Here is a 22,719-nt window from a genome sequence, read left to right as displayed (position 1 = left end):
CCAGATCTGTTGACTGGGTGTGAGTGTTTGATTGGTTCAGATGCTCCGTCCATCACCACCCCCTTTTGTACCACTTTGTTCGCCATTAGTTGGCAGGGTATGCTCAGACGTGAGTCCCTTGCTCACTTTGCCACTGGATTCAAGCAAGCCGGGCTGAAGAAGGCGGAAATGCCAGAAACCGGTTCTCGGAAGCTTGATCCCGGTCCAGGGAAGGCATGGCATGGCAGTTCGGGCTGAACTGTTCCCATGAGGCACAGGGTCAGACTGATTTGCATATGGCCATGTCTGAACTGGGGTGGCAGAGTGGGCTAAAGAACGGTGATGGATTAAACCCAGATCTGTTGACTTGGTGTGAGTGTTTGATTGGTTCAGATGCTCCGTCCATCACCACCCCCTTTTGTACCACTTCATTAATAATCAGCTTGAACACCATCTCCAAAGGGTACCGCACTTCAATCAATTTCCAGTGCGTCATTATTCCAGCAATTAAAATTGCTGGGTGCAGGAATACTATGCCTTGTTTAACTAAATGGTCCACTGATATTTTTCACCTTCTCAAAGCAAGTGGATAATGTCTATGGTAATGTCACCGGGATTGAGAAATTGCAAGCGGTAAAGTTTCCAGGTTCCCTTTTTATTTCCCATTCTGGGAATGTCGGGACAGAAAGGTCCTTAGCATGGTGACGGACGTGTACCCCTTTCTTGAATGTCCCAGCTGCAGTGATATCTGGATATCTGGTAATGATTTTTGGTCATTGACGAACACAAATCATGTGTGTGCGCAAGGACCTAGGCCTGTCTCATGGACAGCGGTCTGCTTAGACTGGGAGGGGGGCCCCAAGCATTACCCTCTGTAGTTGTAAAGCTACTGCCTACACCTGTAGTTAAGTAAAGCAATGGTGGCAGCATACCATGTTTTTAGTGACCAGTAGAGTGAACATGTATGTGTTTACCTGTGCCACTAAATTGGTGGCCCCTTGCCTACCCTAGTAAAATTCTGCTACTGTGTTCTGAGCTCAACCCTTGGCCTGCATTAAGTTGTGAGTGCGGAGTGAGGATGTACCTGTGTCTGAGAGAGTTAGTGCAGGAGAAATAGCACAAGAAGCTACACGTATACATGAATAGCTACAGCTGTCTGAAAGATAGTAGAGTACAGGAGAAATAGGATGAGCACTGTGTGTGCAGCGTGAGGATGTATGTGTGCCTAAAACATGGTACAGTGGAAAAGAAATAGAATGAGCAGTTGAGTGTGTGTGCTAGGATGTACTTGTGCCTGTGGGATGGTACAGCATGTGAGAGATAGCATGTGATATGGTATGAGTGCGCTAGGATGTATGTGTGCCCGGGAAGAGTTACAATTCATTGGGGAATGTGTGCATTTGAATGCATTTGGTCACAGGCGTATGTGCTTCAATTATGCTTGTGAAGAGCACCCTACATGGAAGACACTGGGTTCCATTTTGGATATACCAGGGCTGGCTGAAGGAAGAGAAGAGTTGGAGGTTGCGCCTAGACAGCTTTGTAGATTGCAGCTTTCCGGAGAGCTTAGTGGGACACACATAATAGGAAGGAAGAGCCAGGCTCTTCATTGCACTTCGAAGCTCTTTGATAGTGAAAGGAGGTCACTGGTCAAAGTGGCCTGGGCACATCAGAGGAAGGAGATGGGACTGATAAGAGTATCACAGATTGTGGGGCGGGGGAAATTGCGTTTTTGCCTTCCTCCTCCACTTTTTGCAGAATTCTTTTATCGGTCTTAGGGCTCTGAGCACTTTACCACTGCTAATGTACATGTGTTTCTCCCCTAAACATGGTGACATTGGTTTATACCGGACTGGCATATTTAGTTTACCTCTAAGTCCCTTGTAAAGAGGTATACCATATACTCCGGGACTGTAATCTAAAGGCTGCTAGTGGGCCTGCAAACTGGTTGTGCCAATCACACAAGTAACCTGTCAAACCTGTCTCATGCCTGCCATAGCATCTGTCCCATGCCTGCCACCTCGATTTGGCATTTAAAACCACTAGCTGAGCCTTCAACATCTCTTTTATTACACCTAAGTCATCACTGAGGTAGGTCCTAAGGGCAGGGTGCTCTATAACTAAAAGGCAGGACATGTACTTTTAAGTTTTAAATGTCCTTGCAGTGACAGCTAAACTCGTGTTTCACTGCTATGATGCCTTCTCCAGGCTAGCATTGGGGATTCCTTAAAACAATGTCTAAGCTGTAATTCCTGATTGGAAAGGATTAGCTAATATATTGTTTAATATCGTTGGAATGGTGGTGATAAATCCTCTTTAATAGTATTTGCCATTACCATTTTAGAAAGGCCACTTATAGAAAGTGGCCATATCTCTGCTCTTAACTTTGCTCTGTCTGCCTGCAGCCTGTCTCCAATACACGTCATGGCTAGGTGATAGCTACACTTTGTGCATTCCCTCTAGACAGCCACAAACACAGGAAGGGCTGGGTGTAACTGAGAACTCATCGGCATTCAGCTGCTTTTTGATAGCTTTTCTAGGCAGGAAGATAAGCATTTTAATTTTGCTTAGTCAATAAAAGCCAGTGCAATACCGCCAAGTTTAAAAAGCAAGAAAAAATTTATGAAATACAAAAAAACTACACATGAAATAAAAAATGTTGAGCAGAAGTTACATTACTAGGGAGCAGATTTGTAAAAGTTCGGACTCTTCCTTGCATAATGGTAGGTGCAAAGGTGCGGTGCATTCCTGAGAGGAAGTAGCGAGTATCCTATTGACCTGTTCGAGGGTATTTAGAGTTTGTGGCCGGATCATGGTGTATAAAGTGCAGTGGTTGTGACCCCCATTGTAGATTGCAGATTAGAGGTCACTTGCTTCCGTAGCAGCTGCAGACGCTGACAGTGGAGTGTGTTTGCTGGCACTTGTCATTTTCTTTTGTGCCAGTGCGAGACATTTTACCAGCCTGCAGTTGAGCTGAGGATCCTCTGCATTGAAGTAGGCTAGCACTGTCTGTCTACGCATACAGATCCCACTTGAGTTTTGAGCAGTTGAATCCTTTCCTTCTGTTCGCTGCAGGTGAGCCGCATAGACAACAGCTGTTTGAAAAGTTGCCCTTTGACATGGTGGGAGATGTGGAGTTGAAGGGTGTATCTCCAAACAAAGTTTTAAGAACTTTTCTTTTACGTTTCTTGGTTAGCCTAGGCTGAAGAATTTTTGAGGGGTAAGTGATCGATATCCCTGCGGTATCCATTGATCGCCGTCCAGAAGTGCCAGAGGGCTGAGTATGTAGCCTTGTCTTCTACCAATGAGAGGCTTTTTATTCATTTTCCAACAAGTATTTTGATAATGGCAGGACTGGTTGGAATGTCCCAGGCCTGAGACAGCCCGGTGTTTACGAAGGATTCCTGGAGAAAGTTTGTGGCAGGTGATATGCTCGGATGCTGCAGGTCTTGCCATAAAAGGTGATTCAGGGTGTTTGGAGTAGCGTTCCCTGACTTAGCAGTCCCTTACATTTTGAATGTTGCAATTTATTTCACAATTCTATGACCTCAACCTTCACCTAGATGATCGTAAATGCACCAAAAGCATGTGAATAATGGAAGACTTGGGGGTGATTAATTTGCGAATGTGTAATTCCAAACACACTCATGAAGCCAGACATCTGCTGGACCCTATCTTTTCTAATCTGTCTGACCTTGGCAGTCTCCCTTCCCTCCCACTGTCTTGGTCTGATCACTTCGCAGTTCCTTTTACGCTGAAAGTGGTGTCTTCCCCTATGCAACCTTATTCGTCACCGGAATGGAAAACTAGAAGCTGGACTAAGTTCCAACATTTAATAAGATTTTAGTCGACAGTAGACCTGATCTCAAACAAATCCTCTGTTAGAGACCATGACCTTATCCATAACTGGATAATTGAAGCAGTAGAAATATGCCTCTCTTTCTCTACTAAATGCTCAAGCAGACACTTCTCCGTGGCACCCTGGTTCAAGGATAGGCTAAAAGGTGAAAAGACTAAGTGTAAACGTTGGAAAGGCATTGGAGGAAACACTATAATGAAGATATTAAAACGGTATACAAAAAGGCCTTAAGTGAATATCACACTCTCTGTAAAGCGGCCTGTGCAGAGTTTTTCCTCACAAAATATACTACAGGCGTAAAACTGCGCTAAAACCCTCTGTAAAGTGGTAAGAGAGCTATCCGGCACTGAGAAACAGACTTCTCCTGCCCTCACCCTTAGTCAATGTGAAGAACTTGCTCTCTATTTCATTGACAAAGTTGAAAATATTCATTCTGTGCTGCAAAACAAAAACCAACAGGATACCTGGTCAGAGTTAGTGGACTGACCCATTGTTAGACGGGACCCCGCTGTAACCGATCCTATAGGTAATATCAGATCTCCTTTCAAACTGGAAACTTGGACCCCTGGACTCTACTTTCTCAATCACCTCCTTCTCAATGTCAAAGCTCGACACCTCCATACTATCGATGATAAGGGAATCTTTATACGCCTCCTTACAGTGTGGCTTGGTCCCACACAGATGGAAAAATGCCATGGTCCTCTCCTAAAGAAAGCAGATTCTGACCCTGCCATTCTGTCTAACTTCCGCCCTATCACGTTGGTCCCCACTTGCTCTTTTTGGATAAGCACGTCAATGGTCAGTTGGCCTCTTTTGTTGAATCTCAGAACTTTCTTCATATCTCTCAATCAGGTTTCTGAGCTGGTTTCTCTACTGACTCCACTCTTGGGGGTGGCGGAAATGCTAAGGCACCCTTTAGATGAAGGTGAAACTGCGGCACTCATCCTATTAGACCTCTGCGCAGCTTTCAACTGAGAGCCCTACAGTGATTGGGCTTGGATGGAATGGTTTTGTTCCTTTCTCAAGGACCGAACCTTCCAGGTTTCCTCAGCAGGGGCCTGCTCCAACTCTCATGCCTCCACATACGGAGTACCACAGGGATCGGTGCCGAGTCCACTGTTATTCAATATATATGCCCGCCCCTTAGCGTAGGTTGTCGTAAATGCAGGTCTGTCCCTCTTCTTCTAAGCTGACTACACTCAGATAATTGTTTCCCTCTCCTGGTCACACAGACACATGCCCTCAGATCTTAAGTTAGGATTGAGCAAAGTTGCTCTCTGGATGCAAAGCAATCTGCTCAAATTAAATGGTGACAAGACTGAGGTTATGATCCTAGGCAAAAGACGAGACCTCTGGGGACCCCAGCACTGGCCCCCAGAATTAGGAGCTCTGCCCACGCCAGTGAACAATGTTCGGAACCTGGGTTTCATTGTAGATGAACATATGTCGATGAAACAACAAGTAGCCAAGGTGTCATCCACCTGTTTTGCAGTCCTGAAATGGTTAAACAAGGTTCTATGGTTGCTTCCTCAACCAGCACAGAGAACTGTAATCTGTGCCCTGGTTACTTTAAGACTGGATTAATGAATATCTGTGAGCCGATTAATTGATCATCCAGATGCTACAGCTGGTGCAAAACGCAGCAGAAAGACTTCTTTTTTGTCCGAGTAAGTCCTCCTCTGTCTTTGTGATTCTCTCAGACTTACACTGGCTGACTGTGTCAAACCGCGTGAAATTTAAGGCTCTGTGCTATATGTTTAGAATCAAAACAAGCTCAGTCCCTAAATTCCTTCAGGATTTGATTCAGCGTTACCATCCCTCTCTACCCCTGCGCTCCGCCCAACATATCCAGTTTGTTGTTCCAAACATCGGACTTGCCTGTATGAGTTGCCGGTCTTTCTCATACCAGAGACTGACTTTATGGAATTCCTTACCAGACTCCTTGAGAGATGAGACCTCTCTTCGCGCATTCCAAGAGGGTTTGTAAACCTGGCTGTTTTAACTTTAGCCTTCCTACTTCCTTTTTTCTTTCTTATGCTTCCCTGATTGGCGCCGGGAAACCACTTGGCGTAGCTTGCACCCTACAAATCTTTAATAATAGTAATAAATGTGGCGCAGCTGTTCTTCCTGGACTGACACTCTTCCTGGTGGCCAATTCTGAGCCTGCTTTGAGGACTTGGGCGGCAGCAGAGGGGGAAGCTCCCTGCAGTAAATCCAATGTGTAGGAGGCCAGCATTTCTGCTCACTCCTGGGTGCCCAGGTATGAGAGTATCCCCATCTCATCTGCATGGTGATTCTGGACCTCGAGGTGTTCCTGGAGTTCTGATGGTGGCGGGTTTGAGGCTAAGGTGGATCCGGACAAAGCTTTGGGGCATTTGGACTTATGTTTAGGTTGTTGATGACCTCCTATGCCTTGACCGTGCTGTTTTCCCAAGACAATGTATGCAGATCTTCCAGGTGAGCTATCTGGAGACTAGCTTGGGAAGCCCACTTTGTCGACTCAGGTGCAGCCCCTTGGTATCACACAGTGTGAAAGGCCTCTTGATATTCTTGGCACTCTTGGGGTAAGTGCCTCGTTTGGATAACTTGTGCCAGTGTTGGCATACTGCCCTCCCTGGTAGATGCCTCTGGGTCGTTGTTAGACTTCGTGTTCTTAGGGGTTTTGGGGTTCGTAAGAGTGTCATTTGCCTGGTCACTTGCCCTTTGATCGTGTGAAGACTGTAGAGGCTCGAGTGGTGGCTGCAGGCCTTGTATTTTACTGCTGGATTAGAAGCCTGCATCTTTCAAGAAGCAAAATTTGATGAGATTTTTGGTTGAAAGGAGTATGTCAAGCTTCCCTTGACATGTCCATGTCCTGAAGACCCGAGTCAATTGTTACTAGGCGGACTGATGGTTGCAATTCCCCCCTGTCTTTCACAACATGTCTTCTGCATTTCCTTTCCCATGCTGGTGGGGTGGTCCCCTGGTCTTCATAACCTCATGGGATTACGTTTTTGGTCCTTGTGGCGGCGAACCTCTTGTTACGCATCACAAATCTGATTTCCCTTTCGCTTCTTATTTTTGTTGTTATAATATTTTACAGTTTCCTTCGTTTGGTACTATGACGCTGTAGTGCTCTGCTTGCCTTGCCATAAGTTGTCTTACTGGCTGGTGCGCTTACTCAGGCCTTCCAGCACGTTTTTTTCTCCAATTTGTTTTACTCTTTCCTTTGCCTTTTGTTTTCTTTGCTTTTTTCATTTTACCCCTTACTTTTGCTATTGTTGTTACTATAGTTCGATTCATACAGACGAGGTGTAAGGGGGGCCCCAAAGCAGTGGTGCGTTTTTGGTGAATTGTGGGATGGGATTTAGCATGGGGAGCACACAGTTAAAGGCAGCTTTGGCAGTTCAACCAGCTTAGGAGTACATGGGACGGCAAGCTGCACCATGACCTAGCTTGACCGCCTCCCCCATCCCTTGTGCTGCTCAATTGCAGAGGCCTGCTCTACTTGTCACCACTCAATATGGTCCACCTGCCCTGAGCTCGCCCCTTACACCTGACCGCCTGTGTTATGACGAGATTTGCCAGTTCTGTATCGGTGTGCTGGTACGTTGATGTTAATTTGGCTCCAGCAGGGGCTACACCTGACGTTAATTGTCTGCTGTAGATTCAGGGTTATGGAGCTGCCCAGTGAGCTGGCGAGTAGGAGCTTTTCTGCACTCACATCACAACTTAACCCTCTGGCAGTGAAGTGGGAAGGAAGGTGCTCCCAGTGGCTGGGGAGCACCACCAGGAGCAAGAGGAGGCGAAAATGGCACAGATCGATACCCTGGGGGCTGAGATATGCCCCCCAGAAGGTAGGCGACTTTTGACCTCCAAGAAGACAGAAGACGAAGCGCGTGGTGCTCCGACCCCGGTCTTGAATGTGCCCCGGGGTGGGTCAAGTTCCGGGGAATGCCCCCAACAGAAGCTATAGCGGGGAGCGCCATCGCGTTCGCTGTATAGGTGGTGAAAAGGGGCCCTAGATTCCAACTCGGCCCCGCTGAAGGCGAAAACTAAGCCGGGAGCACAGTCGCGCTCTCCGTGAAGAAAGGGGAGGGGCCTGGGATCCCAACTCCGGGACCCGTGTGATGAGAAGGAGGCGGGGAGCGCCTTCGTGCCCCCGCGAAGAAGACTCTGTGACCCGGGACCCCATCGCCGAGCCACAACGAAGGAGAAGACAAGTCGGGGAGCGCCATCGCGCTCCCTGCGAAAATGGCTGAGTGTGGTGCGAGGAGTCCACCCTGGCCGCTGAAGACTCCAGAGGGAGGGGAGCGCCGTCGCTCCCCCCCTTGAAGATGTCCAGGGGTCCGGCACCCCGGGATGCCATCTCCGGGCCCTGTGGAGGAGGGGGTGGCCGGGGGAGTGGAGCAGCACTCCCCTGAGGACAGACGGGCCGGCAGGAGTCGGCGCGTCTGCCCGCCGGTGCGGACAGACCAGCACTGCTATGTTGGCTCTCGCGGCAGCACGGTGTTCAGGGTGTTATGTACTTGCAGAAGTCCACCTCCTGCATTGAGCGAGTGGGACACCCCCATGCTCCTGGTCCTTGGGTTCAAGTCCCACAGGACCTACCTGACTGGTCACCAGCTAGGCATCGCCCCAGCCACCACTTCAGGTTCACAACAACATCCTGTTGCTTCCTTGGGTAACCGCTTACCCGACCCTGACACCTCAGGGTCCATCACTAACCCTTCACCTGGAATCTAGGGAGCATATCACCCCCACTCAGATCTCCACTGGGTCAGTTACTTAGCCCACCTAGTGTACCTAGGGGCTACCACTACACACCCTAGCTCAAGAACTACCCTCCTTTGGGGCCACCCACTACCATGGGCCACCCCTGGGTTGCTCACCTCCCCCCCAGTTAACCTGTGGGGCCTGCCGGACACCAAGTTCTACCACACCCTCCTCCCACAGTGGGAAACGTTTCTTGGGGTCCCCCACCATGGGAACCCCTGGGCTGTTACTACCTGCGGTAAAGAAACCTCCTGCCCCACCCTTCCAGTGGTTTTGGCGTGCGGCAATGGCAAGAAAACCTTCAGCGGGGGAAGGATATCTGGGGTCCCAACCCTCCCTGCCCTTAAAAAGCGTGGAAATCTCCCAGGACCCCTACCTCTCCTGTCCCCCCAGGTCAATCCACCCCTACACCCCCATCTGTGATGTAGGTATCAGTTACCGTCCCTATCCTTTGAGGAGACACCCCCCTCATGCAGGTGTAGTGCATTTAGTGTTAGGGCTCAAAGGTGTACAATATGGCTTAGAACATTTGTATGCAATCATTTCCTGGAAAGCACCATCCTGCTAGCACATGATAATCAACATAACTCAGTCATATCAATACAGTTTACATTTAAACCATAATATCTTCACATGACATATGTGCGCGGGGCTTTCCTTTCCCATACTTATAGTTCACATTACCAAAACTTTGAACCCTTCTCAGAGCCTTGTGCTCTTCCATTTGCTCATTACTGCATAGGTAATGTGTGGCAAAACTGGACTTATCAAATCTCTAAATGCGCACCAGAATGGGATACTATGTTTCCCGCCGCTAGACACCAATGTTGGAAAACGAGGCAGTATCTGTGAGGCCTACACAAATAACATGACTACATTTGTCCTTCACTGGGAACTAAACACCCAATTTTAGCGCCTGACTAAGAGGGTAGTGTTGCAGAGCAGTCTGAGGCTTACTCAAGGGAGGTGGTGAGGGCTAGTAATTGCCATTACAGGTGCGCAGCAACAGCACTCAATCAGTGATTATCCAGTCTGTACTTTTGCTTTATAAAAGCAAGAGTACATTTATTAAACACACACACTACTCAATATTATGCACCAATTTACAAATATACATAAGGTTGGAATTACTTTGTGACATTGCATAACATCTCCACCCCTCCGGCAGAGGGCGTGGGGTCTAGTACCACCACTCCCATGTATGCACATCATCTTGCCCCCAAATGCAGTTAGTTGAACCCAACCTGGAGCGAGGGCCCTGCGCACTGACATCATCCCAGCGCGACCCACCCTGTTACCTCAACAAGCATTTAAAATAGGTACACCTGCCTTGGTGACACACAACCCTGACTGAGCATTTTGTACTGACCATGAAGTATACACCTCTACATCTTAAGGGCTAACAGTCTGGGTGTTCAACTAAGCGCAGAGACAAGCACACATGCTTAAGCATCACTTTAGAATAACAGTACTCGTCATATTTGTTGGACATTAGAATGTGTTGCGATTACAGCCCCTAAAGGCAAAACAGATAAAATCACAGGGTTAAGCATATACAGCCTAGCAGGAATGTCTGGCAACATAACCCCACTTTGCACAGGACATCACATTACACAGGTACTTCACATTACATGTGACCTTCAGTCCCTCTGAAAGAAATAACATTAGTAAATGCACTCCGTGCAATTACACCTCTTCACCTCCACGGGATGCCCTTCTTCAGATATCCCCAACTCACCTCTTCATCCCTTGGTGCACTTCTCAATACACCCCCAGCTGTAGAACAAAAGTTGCAGCACAGGAGGTGTTAAAATGCTGGCTGAGCCCTTGAGGGGTTATTTTTTTCAAGGCACCATGAGACTGAGGGAGGGACTCTTCTTCTTCGTGCTGGGAGAGGCTGCATTCTCCTGCAGCTCACCCTGCACCTTTACACACAACTCATGGTGACCCCGTCCTCCTGGGGCCACCACACGCAGAAAAACAGGCATTTTTCCATGAAGGCCTTCGGCTCTGCAAAGCATTATGGGCCACTCTTTCCCCCGGCGCTTGAATATTAGAGCAGCGGCTCCCCCGCTGCTCCGGGAATAGCCGCACTGCCTGTCATCCTGGCGCTTCGCACTGCATCTGCCTTCCGTTGGAGGGTCCGGTCCCACCCAGACCCCCAGGTGAGTGATACAGCTCAGGGAGCCCACCACCAGCCCCTTATACTCATTTTCGGGGCCCCTCTGCATGTATACGGGCTCCCGGTCAAACCCGGGACCCTCACATGCTCTTCAGGTTGGAGGGCAGCCAGTGGAGCCCACACCCGGCTGCCCCTGCCGGCTCACCGCCCGGCCAGCACCCTCACGTGCTGCAGCGGGAGACGGCATAGCAGTTCTGGTCTGCCCGCTCCGGTGGACAGATGCATCGACTCCCGCCGGCCCGCCTGTCCTCGGGGGACTGCGGCTGGACTCCCCCAGCCTCCTCCTTCTCCACGGGGCCCGAAGATGGGTTGCTGGGCCCCAGGACATCGCTGAGGGGGGGCGCGACGGCGCTCCCCTCCCTCCGGAGTCTTCAGGGGCCAGGGTGGGCTCCTGGCACCCAGCTCGGCCATTTTCACAGGGGAGCGCGATGGCGCTCCCAGACTTGTCTTCTCCTTCTTCGGGGCCAGGAGATGGGGTCCCAGGTCCCTGAGGCTTCACTGCCCCTGCTCCCTCCAGTATCAAGATTTGAGACTGTCTTGCTGTGATCGACTGCTCTCTGGAAGAATGGCATAGGAAAGGAGTGGGCACTTCAAAGTGAGCCGGTCCTGGAACTTCAAATAGAAACACTACCTCACAAATTGTCTAACTGAAGCTGTACATCAGTGTGGAAGCTCAGCACGAGATCCTCCTGTTGTCACCAAGATTGGGGATTAAGGGTCTGCCAGTTTCCAATGCTGGGTGAGGGGACATCACCCACGAAGATCAAGAACCCTCACATGGAGCACCAGCTTTTGCCTGACCTAGGACCAATGGGCCAATGAGGAAAATGAGATCGCGTGGAGGGAGCGAATTCCAGTGAGGATCCTAGTGCATGGGTCCCAGGAGTGGAGTGTGAGATTATGATCTGTGGGGACCACCACATCGATCGAGCTGCCGGCCCGAGTGCCACAGTCTGCAAACCCATTGCCAAGTTGGGGTCGTGTTGAAGAATAAGAGTTACCGCCCTCGGCTCTGCGCTGAGAGAAAGTGGACGGCTGTCTGAAACAGCAATTTTACCTGAAGAGGGCCGTCACCTTGTTCGTGCCATCTGTGAAGCCCGTATGCCAGGAGGGGGCCCTAGTGAAACGTGCTGCTACAACTCTACATTCAACTTAGGAGGAAGGGGCCATGAAGAAGGGAGAGAACCATCACCCTGACCCCACGTGCAGCTAAGAAGACACTGAAAGCTGTGACCAGTGGAGAGTAAGAACAACAACTTCAACTTCCCTGTGCGGAGGCATTGGAGACCTGCCTCGGATTCCAGGAATGATCTACCACAATTGGAGCGCAGAGGACAGCAGCTACTGTGACTGCTGATTCCCGCCATCTGGGCACAGCGGAGCTGTCGAGAGGCACCAAAGACTCTGAACTGTCACTCTGTGAGAGCGGGTAAGATTGACCAATAGGTTGCTGGGCCCTGGGGAATTTACTCTGAACGGACGTGCTCCAGCGCAGGGACTTTGGGATCTTTCTTGGCAGACCCCATGGAACTTCTAAGACTTATTTAGTGGGATCTTTCTTGGACGCTGATACACGTTAATGGGGAAGAAGTGTCAGCCATAAAACGGGCAGTGGGACTGGGAAGCTGACCCAGGGAACATTATCAGGCTTGACTTAAGGAGGCTGTGTATATTGTTTGTAGTGTGTTGTATTGTACTTTGTGTTAGCAGATAAATACTCCATTTTACATAACAGCAAGTATTTGACTGGACAATCATTTATTGGGGTTGCTGGATGTATTTTGAGTTGTGAGTCTGTGCTAGCCCTACACCTACCTCCTCCCAGAGAAGCCTTGGACTGCTCCCAAGCACTGCCACTACGAGTTAAGTGCTGAAGATATACTTCACCCAGTTCCTCAGACCTCACAGTAGGCCAGGTCCTGGCCATCAAGGGTAAAAGCCTCAACCACCACGGTTGGATCCAGTAATTTCAGCTTGCCCTGTTGCTCTTAACGGTCTTAACTGTTGCAATTTTGAATCTCGTTTAAATGCCAACAACTGCTGTGGCCATTTCCTGGAAAATGGGGATGGCTTTAGACTTTTTGAAATCATGCACTTTATTCTGGTGAGATGTCTAATCACTAGTAACCATTCATACTGCTAGGGACTTCAGTGTTGCAGTTGCCCCCAATGATAATTTGAAAGGCACATCTAATTTCATTGGTCAGCTCTTACGAGACACATTCAGGGTCATACACAGAAATAGGATAGGCTGTGTATATATTTTCAGGATTAATATTCACTGTCAAAGGTAACAGTGAGACAACTGTGAAACCAATCAGTTTCTCAGAGTACTACAACACTGTATTTTACCAACAAAGTTCTAGCTAAATAACCTGTTGGGCCTAACAACAAGCTGACTACATAATTAGGTATTTGTGCAGTTTGAGGATAATTGACAATCACACAAAGTGATGGCTGTACACATTTAGTAAACCAACTGGACTGCCATGAAACAGATGAATACTAAAGGTTGACAAAAAGGAAGAGGGCATACAATTAACTAAAGGTAAGAATTTTGTAGACTCAATGAAATTATGATTTGCCCATTTCTAATAACCACATGTTCAGGTTTTCAAGCTAGAAGAAATAAACCACGTCTGTAGAGCTAAGATCAATTATTCTTGAGACATTGGGGAGTAGTTGTCACAGAAGCAGGATCAGCAGATGCTACCAATGTAACAGCCACTTTTAACTTGAGTAAAGACAATTTTCCAAAAGGGGCAGTGTCAATTGATACAGGTAAAGAAACAAAAAACTGCAGCACACTTGTAGGAAAATTAAAGTTCAACCGATATCCCAATGGACATAAAATTCAAAAGTTCAAGGGCGAAGAAGTTGTCCACAAAATAACCGTTTCTTCTTTTATTGTTCCAATACAAGCCAGCCGACACGTGTTTCGTCGCAAGAAACCACACTGTTTCTGCGACTCATCAGGGCTATAGGAGCGAGGGTGTTCAACCAAAGGTCGCGGTGCCGGTGATAATTCCGACCCGGCTCCGCTCAAGACCGGGTATAGACGATAAACAGGCACGAATTCCACACAAATGGAGCGTTGTATTTTCAGAGTTGAATATGGAGAACCTTGGTTAAAGAGCTGAGTAATGACACTGCTTCGTGCGGTAGGAATGGAAGTATTGGTTACTTTTTCCGTGCCTTCTAAGATTAAGGCAAGTTCCGGTCACCGCACCCGGAACAGAATCGTCGACTCTGAAGAGTCTTCGCCACATCTTCCCCGTACTCCGGGGACTTACTGACCTTTAAGGCTATACTTGCCTTAATCTTAGAAGGCACGGAAAAAGTAACCAATACTCCCATTCCTACCGCACGAAGCAGTGTCATTACCCAGCTCTTTAACCAAGGTTCTCCATATTCAACTCTGAAAATACAACGCTCCATTCGTGTGGAATTCGTGCCTGTTTATCGTCTATACCCGGTCTTGAGCGGAGCCGGGTGGGAATTATCACCGGCACCGCGACCTTTGGTTGAACACCCTCGCTCCTATAGCCCTGATGAGTCGCAGAAACAGTGTGGTTTCTTGCGACGAAACACGTGTCGGCTGGCTTGTATTGGAACAATAAAAGAAGAAACGTTATTTTGTGGACAACTTCTTCGCCCTTGAACTTTTGAATTTTATGTCCATTGGGACATCGGTTGAACTTTAATTTTCCTACAAGTGTGCTGCAGTTTTTTGTTTCTTTACTTGGTGTGTCCTCTAGAACACATCGTGAGGGGTTACAGGTCTTTGCCTCTCTTCTGCATGCACCTTCTGCATTGTAGCTTCTTTTTGTGCGTCAACCTAGTAGTGCGCCCAAATTTTCCCTCACATCTAAAATCCTGTTTTTGATAATTCCATTGATACAGGTGACAGCAAGTTCTGATGATTGCAACCTAAGACCAATTATGCATTTCTGCTAACCCAGCTTAGCTAGGCCAGGGATATAAGCAGTGCACCTCAAATGTTGAACATATATATATCTCAGCTTAAAGTACAATCTCTGATGAGGAAAATGGCTGCTTTATAATAGGTGGAGATAGACAACAGAAAAAATTGTTCACTGAACTACAGAAAATGTATAACAACAATAGTAGATTTACTAAAGATATATTAACCACAACAGTCCTCACAAATTGAGTAATCACGTATCTCCTTTCATTGTTAGAAGTTGACTTTAAGGTACTTCTGGGTTGTATTACATTCCAACTCAAATCAAAGAGGGGGAAGTGATAAGGGCAAATGTATTATGGTAACAGAATGCCAGACTCATCAATGCCCATTCTTTCATTCACTCTGAAGAATGCTAATGGTTTGAAGTACGAGTGGAGCATTCATCTCCCAGGTTTGTATTTTACTTTAAACTTTTGCAATGTCAGAAACTGAGCACCACAGAACTGAAGACATAAATTTACTAACTGAAGATTTTAACTCAGTAAAATACACACTTTTTTTGCTAGTATAAAAAAATACATGCACTTTTATTTGAGTGTTTGTGGAGTCTAGGTTGTTAAAGTAATTTCTAGACAGTGCAAATATGAATTTATCTTAATTTATAAAACAAGATTTTTTCCATTTCTAGTGTGTGTAAAAGGGAATCATTTTAAACCAGAAACTTAATGTTCACAAAATACTTAAATCAGTCATCAAATCTGATTTTTTTCCCCTGGAAAGCGGTGATTAAACACTGCTGTTCTTTGCGTTTTTTGCTGGCTTCCCAAGATGGGTGTAGAGGCTGCTGAAGCTCTTGCTTTTTGTTTTCTCGCTTTAAAACGTGGAGTGGCTGCTTTTTGTTTTCCTTCTTTGCAGTAGGGAATTTCTTGTCGAGTTGGTGCTTCATAACCTGTGGCTTTGTTTGTGGGAATGCTGAGCAGAAAAAGAAAAAACCACAATATAAGAAACATGCAAAACACTGTGCACAAAATGAGCAACTACATCCATGAGGATTCAAATGCTTTCGGTCCTTTCTCTCTTTGCGTCACAACTGTTTGTGAACCCTGATGCAAGCTGAGCTAGATCTCCAATTCACAAACTTTGAATTTTTTTTGTTGCAAAAAAAGTGATGCCCCTGCGATTCATGCTATAGGTGTTTACACCTGGTGAGTTCTATGAGCAGGACATAAGTGGGGGAAAACCAGCATGGAATGTGAATGAGGAAGATCAAAGAGTAATGCATTCATTGCAAGTGGCCCGGAATCCATGCCATTTCAATTTTCCAGGTGCCTCTAGACCTACAATTCCTTGGTGTGCAAACTCAAGAGCCTGAAAGCACCGGCGCAGCAGCAGAATTTGCAGGCAATTGCTGTGCCTGGCCACCGCTTGCCCTCTAAAACCATTGGGCAGTCAACAACAAGTGCGCCGACCTCACTTAATCTGCCAGAACCACTCCCTGTGCACAACGGGCCTTCTAAAGGTCTCTATGCATACTTAAAGATGTGCTACAAGCTTTTGGTTAAATGTGTGTGAATTTAAACACCATAACTTCCCCGGAAAGAGGCAAAACACATGGATTTAGATTCTGTAATCTTGAGTTTACTTGCTATTCCACATTAGGGGGAAACAATTTGTTATTCTCCTGCTTAAATTGAGGGGATAGGTGGTGACCTACCATGCAGTTCTACCCAGAATGTCATGGAACTCAGGGATGGATGTTTCATGGAAGCAGTCACTAGGCAGTTACAACTGCTCCTTGTAGGGGTTGTCTATCTGATTTATATAATTCTACTTGGACCTGTCTTCACGAAGCTGAACGACATCTTCGGCTAACCTACAAGGTGTCAGTGTACAATGTTGTACCGCCTACAATTTATCTTCCACAACAACGACGAGCAGCCTTAAAGGGTGCATGAGGTGTGCATGGTCCAGATGTACTTGGATTTTGGAAGTAAGGGAAAAGAAGTTACACTACCTGATTAAGAAGTACACTTGGCCAGTGGCAGGTGGACACAGGCTCAGGGTTGACGTCTCTCCACACCAGATGTGATGTTCGTAGGTCAATATAAGCACCACGATGTGTGCTACTCTCAGCTGCTTTCTGAGTTATCCACACCCGCATACACAGATCCAAAATTAAATCAATTGTGACCTGTGTGCAAATCTCTGAGATGGGTTCAAATTACATGAAAGAGCCTGGTTTAAAAATCAGGGATGTGGGTTGATCGGTGAGGAATCTGCAGTCAGATGGAGTGTCTACCAAAAAGAGTGCTACCTAAGGTAAGTAACTTGTTCATCTGATAGAGACATCTAATAGCAGATTCTTTACCATTTGAGTAGATATCAAAGCAGTACCTCCCAAAGATAGGTCTGTAGATGTCTCAAACCAAAAAGTCCGGAATAACAGAGCAGGCAAAATTCCCTTCCTGGCGGTCCTGGCTGTCTTGTACAGACAACAGTATCTCGCGAGCTTATGGAGCACTACACATGCCAACTCAATGGTGGAAACCTGGGCTGTGGTAAAATAAACCCTCAAACCTTCAGGGGGCTGCCTTTAGGCCAGTGACTAGCAGATCCCAATGCAGAGTACAATCTAGCAAGAGATTATCCTTTTCTGCATATCTTTGCCTTCTTTGCTCCAGTGAATCATTGAATCGTTTTGTCAACTCAGTGCTTTTTGCCGTCATCAATATAGAAATTGAGAGCTCTTTACAGAGCCAGCCAGTGAAGTCTCTCCTCCTCCTTAGTAGGGGTGAGACAGAGCAAAAAATGCAGGAAGGGTGATGTTCTGGCTGACATGAAAGGGAGTCTCTACCTTCGGAATGAAGGAGGTTCGAGTCAGCAGAAGCAGTTGTTTGGGTAAAATTTGGTATAGGGCGGGCTAACAAATGGGGCTTGAAATTTGCTCACCCATTGTGCTCCTGCTATAGTGACAAGAAATGCTGTCTTGAAGGTACGGACCCAGTGAGAACAAGTGTACAGAGGGTCAAAAGGAACACACATGAGAAGTGCGAGGACCAAATTTAAGTCCTATTGGGGCAAAACGAAAGGAGAAGGGGGAAACATATGTTCTAACCCTTTGAGGAAACTTATCAAAAGTGGTAAATAATGAGGGCTGGTCGGAAATGGTAAAAAGGCAACAGGCACTCTTTAACAATGCTCAGGGCACGACCTTTGCTGGGCTAGGTACAACACAAACAACAAAACTTTGTATTGTTTGCCCCATAGCCCTTTGATCTGCTGAGAAGTGCATCAGGGCACAAAATTATCTCAACAGAAGGAGTCTATGAATTTAGTTGAGGGACACAAGGCTGCCAAGATGACATCAATGACTTCAGTAGGAAGGTCGAAAGTAGTCGATCGTACCTGCTCACTCACCAAGCATGAAAGAGTAGATTGCGCAGGTTAGCATGCAGAACCCTACCCTACTGATGCAACAGGAGATTCTATGAAGGGGCAGCCTGATAAAAGGACAGATACTCATGCGCAGGACTTTGGGATACCATACGATGTGTGTCCAATATGGGTTCACTAGGATGACTCAGCCTGATCAGTGGTGATCTTCAGAACTCCGGGCACAATAGGTATTTAAGGGGAGGCATACAGGAGTCCTGAGCTCTACTCCACGTGGAACGAGTCTTCAAACGCAACACCTTGGAAACTTCATCGTGCAAAATTGTTGACATGCACATTCATGGCAGTGGTGAAAAGACTGAGCCAGAGTTCTTCCCGTTTGTGGAAACGACCCTGCATCATGTCTGTATGCAACTGCCATTAATGAACAGCAAGCCGCTAATGGCTTAGATCATCTGCTCTGACGTTCAAGGAACCCACCAGGTGGTATGTCATTCACAGAAGGAAGGGCCTCTGTTTAACCAAAGAATCCTCTTCAATTCCCTATTGGAGTAGTGGGAAGAGTGCAGATTTACCTTACTGGCCTATAGGGCCGGCTTTAGCCGTGGTGGCTACCTGTGCGACTATCCTTTTTACCCACCCCCCCAATAACCTCCTCCTCGGATTCCCTCACTACCACCTGGCAAATTTGCTCTGCATCGACCTTTAGCTCTTCGCTCCCATACACTGCACTTGTTTTAAAGCACTGGAAAAGGCTGGCTTTACTAATAAGAATGTATATCTATCGTAACAATCCCATTTTAGCAACATTAAGAATAAATAATGACAGACTAGGGAAAATACAGAATGTACTAACCTATTTTATGCAGTTTTCATGCAGCTCTTTGATGACAGTTTGTAACAGTCACTGTTCTATATACATGTTCTATCTTGTGAACTGCAGTAACAAAAGGATTTCTGTGACAAAAGCAGTAATCCATAAAATACAGATTAGTGAACGGTTCTTTGCAGCAGGCATATTTACCCTCTGCAATACCTTACCGCAATTCAAAACCACCACTAGACAAACTCCATCTCTCTTTCCTGCAGGAACATTAGTCACAAGAGGTATCTTGACATTTATATTGCTGCATGAAAGCTAGATGCACAAGAAACTCTGCAGCAGGTGTTTATAAAATGGAAGTTATTGCTGAACACCCCCCCCCACCGAATAATTTATTAATCACGTGATCTTCCGGCAAGGAAGAGGCACTGTGTGAGATTCAGAAGGGTGGCTAAATGATTGATGCTCAGCTGAAGGAGATCACGGCCTCGATCGAGGTCAGGAAAGCGGTATCTCGGAGGTGGGCAGCACTATAATATGCCATTGTCATCCAGAGTCAATGGCACAAGCATCGGTGTATTGTGTTCTGGCGTGGGTTGTGGTGCCCGGAAGGGAACCACTACTGCAGTTGGTCCACAGCCTTGAGCAAATCCAGAGGACCCAGCTGGCACCAAGGGCGGACCTGTCCGCAGAAGTCAACTTGGGAAACCTACCAGCTACCTAGGGCACGCCAGAGGGAGCAGGTGACATGCCAAAAAACTGCAGCATGGCTTCATAAAAGTCTTCAATTCGCTGCGCCATTGACAAAATCCCCAGAAATTCTGGTTACAGTGGAAGAAGGGTCAGTACCAATCCTGCCTTCAGGAGCGCAACCTGGAGGCATGATGACGCCCTTGCGCCTTCTCTGGAGATGCAGCGTGGTGGGACGAGGCAGAAGCCAGCTTGGACGTATTACACCTTTTTCTTGCTCTTTGTAGAGGATTTAGATCACAAAGGCGATCTGTTGTGTGAGCAATCTCGGGAGAGGGACTGGGACCTACCTTTAAACTTCGACAGGTTGCAGACGGTGGAGGCAAGATGGCGGTCGAGTGAGAACGCTGTGCACACTGCTCTGGCTCTAGGATACAGAAATGTGGGTTATGCAGCCTACGCGAATGATACAGACTCTGTAATGATCATGGTGTTACATTAAAATATCCTGAGAGGCATCCTGAGAAGGCTGAAGCTCACTCGTTCTAACCGCGCCGTGGCAGTATAAAAATAAACAAGAGAAGCGGAGATGGTGGAAGAAGAGATCAGCCTCAGCGCGAGGGCGCCGATCAGAAACCAACTTATGACAGTAGGATCTCTGATTGGTCTAATAGTGATTCGGTATCTGTGCAGAGGCAGAGACAGTGCTAAGAAATCTGAAAGCGCCATAACTTCTAAAGCTGCGAAGATAACGTACCTCTTTGAAGCACCTGAGCGGGGAGCCGACGAAGGTATCAAAGCGGACATCAACGTAGTCATCATGGCTCCTAAGAATGCGGCAGCGGTAGCCGCTGCCAAGGCGAGGGCAGCCAGATTAGCCCTGCGAGAAGGAGGGGAGACGAACAAGCAGACCAGCGGATCTGAAGCAGACGCTATTTCCAGACCCAGGACCCCGAAGCAGGGAGCGGCTTAAACAAGGAAGGGGAGTGTGACTGGCCCATCGGTAGCTGATCTCCTCTGCAAAATGCCGGCAAAACTCCTTCCGGTTCAAGGCGGGAAGAGTAAGCCGGTAGAGTCACTCACGCAAGCATCAGCCGCGAAGGAAGCCAGCGAATACTCCGCTGCTATTCTCCCGGACCTGCCAGCTCCGAAACAGTAAGTCCTGCTCTTACCAGCGCGGCAATCGGGGGCGAAATAAGTGTAAATAGAATGGCAGAAAATGCTCAAATGGACACAGTGGAAAGTATAACACCCCCACCGCCCCGCATGCCGGTAGCCACCGATAGTAATTCTCTCGCACTGTCTCAGCTGGATATAGAGTTAAATGTAATACCTGAAGAAGGGGGCGAGATCAGAGTAACACTTCTAGTCGGTGTAATCAGGCAGGAGCTCACGTTGGAATAAATGCGCTAAATATGCACAAGATAGAGACAGGGGCTGCAAAACTGACAGGTGTGTCTAAGGACAGAGGAATTGATGTGGATCAAGATAAAGATAAAGATCCGAGTGATTTCTACTCATTTTCAGACAAACTTGAGTGCTCCGATGAGACTGGTTCTGCCTCGACCGACGTAAGTGATAATGGTTTGCGATTGGGAGACCCCAAGGGGGGCCAAAAAGCAGTCCTAAAGCGAAAAAAGAGCCATCACGGCGCAGCGGATTTAGCATGGGTCAGCTCAGCTCACTCCTGCTCCTGGTCTACCGCAACAGTCAGATTGCCCAGTATATTCGAATCCAGCTACACCCACACTAGATACGGTACTTCAAGCGATAGCTGCGCATCGAGAAGAGACTTGTCAAGATGGTCGTAAGACCCAAGCAGCTCTTCGTAAGGTGCAAGGGGTGGTGCGAAAGCTGACAAGAACAGTTGGCACATTTGGCGATCAAATGGTGGAACTGGAATCCCGAATTGTTGCTAATGAGTCTGAGATTGCTACAAATCACGAGCAGGTTGAATCACATGAGGCCGAATTGTCGGACGTTAGGTGGAAGTTGGAGGACTTTGAAAACCGCCTACGAAGAAACAACCTTCGCGTACTGGGTATACCAGAGGCAACGGAAGGAGAAGATGCTCGCTCTTATGTAATACAATTATTTCGTGACTCTTTGCCTGAACTATCCAGCTGGAACTGGGATATAGAAGTCCAACGCGCCCATCGCGTTCCACTCACTCTAAGGCATCCAGCGAAACCTGGGGGGGTTCCACGCGCTATTCTGGTCTATATTGGAAACTTCCTTCCTAGACAAGCAATCTCTGAAAAAGCTAGACCTGAAGCGAAGCGTGCTAGGGGGGCGATAACTTACTTCGTGCGCCCTGACTTCTGCCACGCAATCGTGGAAAGGAGGTGGCGGCTTCGCCAGCTGATCAAACCTTTCCAGGAAAAAAAGGCGCAAGCATACCTGAATATTCCTGCTCGTCTTAAAGTGATAAATGAGGGCCAAACAAAATTCTTTTCTTCGGAAATCAAAGCAAAAGAATATTTAGATGGACTTAACTAAGTTACAAATCCGGAGGGTATTTATTAATTATAACTGTATTACAACTGTTTCATGCAGCATGGATGCAGGTCACGTGGAATATAAACGGTGAACCCGAAAGGAATCAATTTATATGATTTAAAAAAAAAAATAATAATGGTGAAATAGTGGATATAAGGTTGTATAATCTGTATGATGATAATGGTAATTATATTCAATTTAGCAATGGTCACAAGATGCACTCCCATCAATCAGACTCTTATGGAGTCTACATGCCTCACATTGGGTGTTGGGGTGACGGGAGGAGGGGGGTGGGTTGAAGGAGGGCGGTGTGGGACTAGGGAATTAAGGGGAAAAAGGGGGGAAAAAGTAACTCCAAAAATACAGAGAATACAAATAATATGCAAGTGATAGGAACTTTTTTTTAAAGGGCTATAACAAAAAGAATACATATCATACGTCTACCATGGGGAGGGTGAAATTATACTCCTGGAATGTGGCGGGACTCAATGATAGGGGTAAGAGGGCCCGCTTACACGGTATAATCAGACAAAGCTCTTACGATGTACTTTGCTTCCAGGAGACCCATACACCATGGGATGAAAGAGATCTTCTAAAGATTCCTGGGTATA

General features: G+C 47.2%; 1 protein-coding gene and 1 long non-coding RNA gene across 2 annotated transcripts in view; one reads left to right on the top strand and one right to left on the bottom strand.

Moving 5' to 3' along the window:
- The window catches only part of LOC144818283 (uncharacterized), a 183,944-nt gene that overhangs the window by 65,632 nt on the left and 95,593 nt on the right, over positions 1-22,719 (top strand). The gene's annotated exons all lie outside the window — the stretch shown is intronic.
- Positions 15,123-22,719, bottom strand: part of SRFBP1 (serum response factor binding protein 1) — a 271,124-nt gene continuing 263,527 nt past the window's right edge. The window contains exon 8 of the mRNA XM_078675562.1: positions 15,123-15,675. Within this exon, the coding sequence (XP_078531688.1) occupies positions 15,449-15,675 (227 nt within the window). The 3' untranslated portion in view covers positions 15,123-15,448. The remainder of the gene's footprint in view (positions 15,676-22,719) is intronic.

Source organism: Lissotriton helveticus, chromosome 2_1 (genome assembly GCF_964261635.1).
Source record: "Lissotriton helveticus chromosome 2_1, aLisHel1.1, whole genome shotgun sequence".
NCBI lineage: Eukaryota > Metazoa > Chordata > Amphibia > Caudata > Salamandridae > Lissotriton > Lissotriton helveticus.
This window is presented reverse-complemented; position numbering and strand designations above follow the sequence as displayed.